The sequence below is a fragment of the Capsicum annuum genome, chromosome 6, assembly GCF_002878395.1.
Source record: "Capsicum annuum cultivar UCD-10X-F1 chromosome 6, UCD10Xv1.1, whole genome shotgun sequence".
NCBI lineage: Eukaryota > Viridiplantae > Streptophyta > Magnoliopsida > Solanales > Solanaceae > Capsicum > Capsicum annuum.
In genome coordinates, this window is record NC_061116.1 from 124,824,489 (window position 1) to 124,828,291 (window position 3,803).

At 40.5% G+C, this 3,803-nt stretch overlaps 1 protein-coding gene across 1 annotated transcript; it reads right to left on the reverse strand.

Moving 5' to 3' along the window:
• Positions 1-702: 702 nt before the first annotated feature.
• LOC107874184 lies at positions 703-2,358 on the reverse strand. The gene is made up of 3 exons (XM_016721037.1): positions 2,154-2,358; positions 1,129-1,295; positions 703-1,017 (listed from the first exon to the last, which is right to left on the reverse strand). The coding sequence occupies exons 1-3, from the start codon at positions 2,356-2,358 to the stop codon at positions 703-705; spliced, it is 687 nt and encodes a 228-aa protein (XP_016576523.1).
• Between the last annotated feature and the right edge of the window lie 1,445 nt (positions 2,359-3,803).

Consider the following 3,803-nt stretch of genomic DNA (forward strand, 5'->3'; position numbering starts at 1 on the left):
GGAGGGTAGAATGTACGCAGTCCATACCACTACCTCTAATGAGGTAGAGAGGCTATTTTTGATAGACCCCCAGCTCAAGATAAAAGGCATTATACAAAAGCATCAAAAGCATAGAACATGATAAAAACATAGGCACGCCATCCATAAAAAATTGTACATGGCCAAACAAAGGACACCACAGTCCACCTACCTACTACCTACGACTCATCCACACCCGTAGCCCTCTATCATAATGTTCTTCCTCTATATCTTCCTGTCTTGGGTTATGTCCTCAGTCAGTTGTGACTGTTCCATATCACACTCAATAACTTCTCTCCAGTATTTCTTCGATCTACCCCTACCCTACTTGAATCCTTCCAAGGCCAACCTCTCACACCTATGAACTAGGGCATCCGTGCCCCTTCTCATCACATGACCAAACCATCTCAACCTCACTTCCCACATTTTATCCTTCACTAATATCACTCCCACGTTCTTTCGAATAATTTTATTCCTAACCCTGTCAGGCCTTGTGAAACCACACATCCAATGCAACATCCTCATTTTTCCAACTTTCAAATTCTGGATGTGAGCATTCTTAACCGGCCAACACTTCGCTCCATACAACACAGCTGGCTGGATGGTAACTCCATAGAATTTGCCTTTCAGCTTTGGGGGTACCTTCTTATCGCATAAAATACCTGAATCGAGCCTCCATTTCATCTAACCAGCCCTAATACGGTGAGTGAAATCCTCATCTATCTCTCTATTCCCCTGAATCGTACACCCGAGATAATTAAAAGTATCGCTCTTGTAAACCGACCGAGAATCCAACTTCACTACCACGCCCTCCTCATGCCTCGAGTCACTAAACTTATATTCCAAGTACTTCATTTTGTTCCTTCTCAACCCAAAACCTTTAGACTCTAGGGTTTTTCTCCAAACCTCCTGTTTATCATTAACCCCCTGTTGCGACTCATCAATAAACACTATATCATTCGCAAAAAGTATACACCAAGGCACCTCGCCTTGTATATTCTACGTCAACGTAGCCATAACCAAAGAAAATAAAAATGGACAAAGAGTAGATCCCTGGTGCAACCCTGTCAAGACCGAAAAATGTTCACAATCTCCTCCCACAGTTCTTACCTGAGTCTTTGCCCCCTCATACATATCCTTAATCACTCTGATGTATGCTACTGGGACACCTCTTGCCTCCAAGCATCTCCAAAGAACCTCCCTATGGACCTTGTCATAAGCCTTTTCCAAGTTAATAAAAACCATGTGAAGATCCCTCTTCCTTTCTCTATACAGCTCTATCAGTTTTCACATAAGGTGAATTGCCTCAGTTGTGGAACAGCCAGGCATAAAACCACATTGATTCTCCAAAATAGACACCACCCTCCTTAACCTACGCTCTACGTCCCTTTCCCAAATCTTTATTTCTCAACAACTTAATACCCTAGTAGTTGTTATAACTCTGAATGTCTCCCCTATTCTTATATAAAGGAATCATCGTGCTCCATCTACATGCCTTGTGCATATTTGCTAACTTGAAAATATTGTTAAACAAGTTAGTCATCCACCTCAACCCTTCCCCACCAGAGAACTTCCAAAAATCCACTAGAATCTAATCGAGCCTCATTGCGCCTTGCCCCTTCATATCTTGCGAATAGCCTTACTGACCTCCTCAACCTTAAAATGCCAATAAAATCCAAAGTCGCGACACTCCTCGGAATGATCCAACTCCCTTAACACAATATCTTTGTCCCCCATATGATTAAAGAGCCTATGGAAATACGACTGCCATCTTTTCTTAATGAGGGCGTCTTCCGCCAAAACTCTGCCATCCTCTCCCATAATGCACTTCACCTGGTCTAGATCACGACCCTACCACTTCCTAACTTTGCAAAGACTAAATAACCTCTTCTCCCCGCCTTTCTCCCCTAACCACTTATATAAACTCTCAAAAGTTGTTGTCTTAGCAGTCGTTACTGCTAACTTAGCCTACTTTTTAGCTAACTTATACTTCTCCTTGCTCACCCGCTTCTCTTCTTCATCCTTACTCTCAACCAACTTACCCTATGCCACCTTCTTCGTCTCCACCTTCTTATTAATATCTTTATTCCACCATTAAACTCACCGATACAGGCCAAAACAGCCTCTCAAAATACCCAACACCTCCTTAGCAGACTCTCTGATGTAACCAGCAACCCTATCCCACATACTATTTTCATTCCCTCTGTGCTCCCACCCCTTCTTCCGCTCTAAATTAGCCTTTATCTCTAAAGCACAAACCAGAGTCAGACTGCCCCACCTAACTTTAGGTCGACCCTTCCCACCCTGCCTAACCTTTCCCTTCTTGATAACAAAGTCCATCACCAGAAGTCTATATTGGGTCACAAGATTTTCAGTTGAAATTACCTTAAAATCACTACTATCCCCCTTCCTAAGCCACAAAAAGTCAATTTGATTCTTGACTATCCTACTACGAAAAGTACAAAATGCTTATCCTTCTTCGAAAAGCTAGTTGAAGGTTTAGGTGATGGACCGCCACTTTTGTGACTAACCATCACTCAAACAATCACTTTATAGACATAAAATCACAACTTGAAGTTAACTGCCTGACTTGACGGCCCATCACTGACTTGACGGTCCGTTTGCCTAGACATCGCACCTCGGCAGGTTGATAGGTCTCTAGTAAAATGGGCATAACTTTTTATTCCGACCTTGGATTTTGGAAAAATTGATATCATTGGAAAAATAATTCAAAGAGCTTCCATTAGATATATAGTAGGACCTCTAATTCCATATATACAAGGAGATACGGTTGATTGAAGTTGACCTAAGTTTTGACGCTCATTAAAACTCAAACGATAGGAAAGCTTTCAACTTCCTTGAGTTAGGGGACCTCTATGATCTAAATTCATTCTCAAATAGATTCCCACACTACCTAATTGGTTAAAATTCTTAGTATGAATAGGATTTGTGGATTTTGGTACATCTATGCATAGGAATGACCATTTTCGTTCTAGTCCAAACTGCGGGGTGTGACAATATCTCCCCCTTAGAAACATTCATCCTTGAATGTCGCTCGTAAGGATAAGAGTATAGAAAAACTAAGGATACACAACTTGAAGAGCTTTTTAAACTTAATATTAAATTAGAGAGGAGCTAAATGATGGAAGGATGTCATCTTCATCTAAATCTGAGCATGCTGAAAGTTTAGAATTTTCTTGATGTGCTAACGGTGCGATCGTACTTATAGATTGTGAAGTGATGGTTTATGCAGGCATAATTCATGAGTAAATAAGACTAAGATTACACAATGGGCATCACATTGTCTTAGCTATAGCTAGAATACTTGGAAAATGAAGATCGTTCAATGAATACTTACAATCTGACTCATGCGAGATACTCATACTCAAGTGGAGGATTTCTTCAACACCCATTTTGGGGAGTTATAACAATATGAAGGAGCATAGAACTTTGGGCAAGATATGAACAAGACATCGGAGTAAGAGATCACAATATTTCCACATCTCTATAGATAGGAACGTAGACCTTTGAGTCATAGACAGGGATAGAATTTCTAGGCCTTAGGTAACAAAACACCTTATTTGCAAGCTTAGAATACTTCTAAAATATTCCCTCAGCCATTCCTTTCCCTTAAAGACCATACTCATTGATTCATCTTCTAATTCTCACATGGTCATTGATATTTCCTTCTACTCATTCTAAACTGAACTAAACTCTCTCATCATCTTCAAGCCTAACTTAAAATCACAAGATTCACCATATAATACCATAACAAAACACCATTT

Bases quoted from the DNA above. Each gene is read 5' to 3' on its own strand.
- LOC107874184 (XM_016721037.1), bottom strand. From the start codon at position 2,358: ATGGACTTTGTTATCAAGAAGGGAAAGGTTAGGCAGGGTGGGAAGGGT. The intron at 1,296-2,153 runs GTATTTTGAGAG...GAAAACTGATAG, and splicing joins GTCTGCTAAGGAGGTGTTGG to AGCTGTATAGAGAAAGGAAG. The intron at 1,018-1,128 runs GTAAGAACTGTG...ACGTTGACGTAG, and splicing joins ATGAGGGGGCAAAGACTCAG to AATATACAAGGCGAGGTGCC.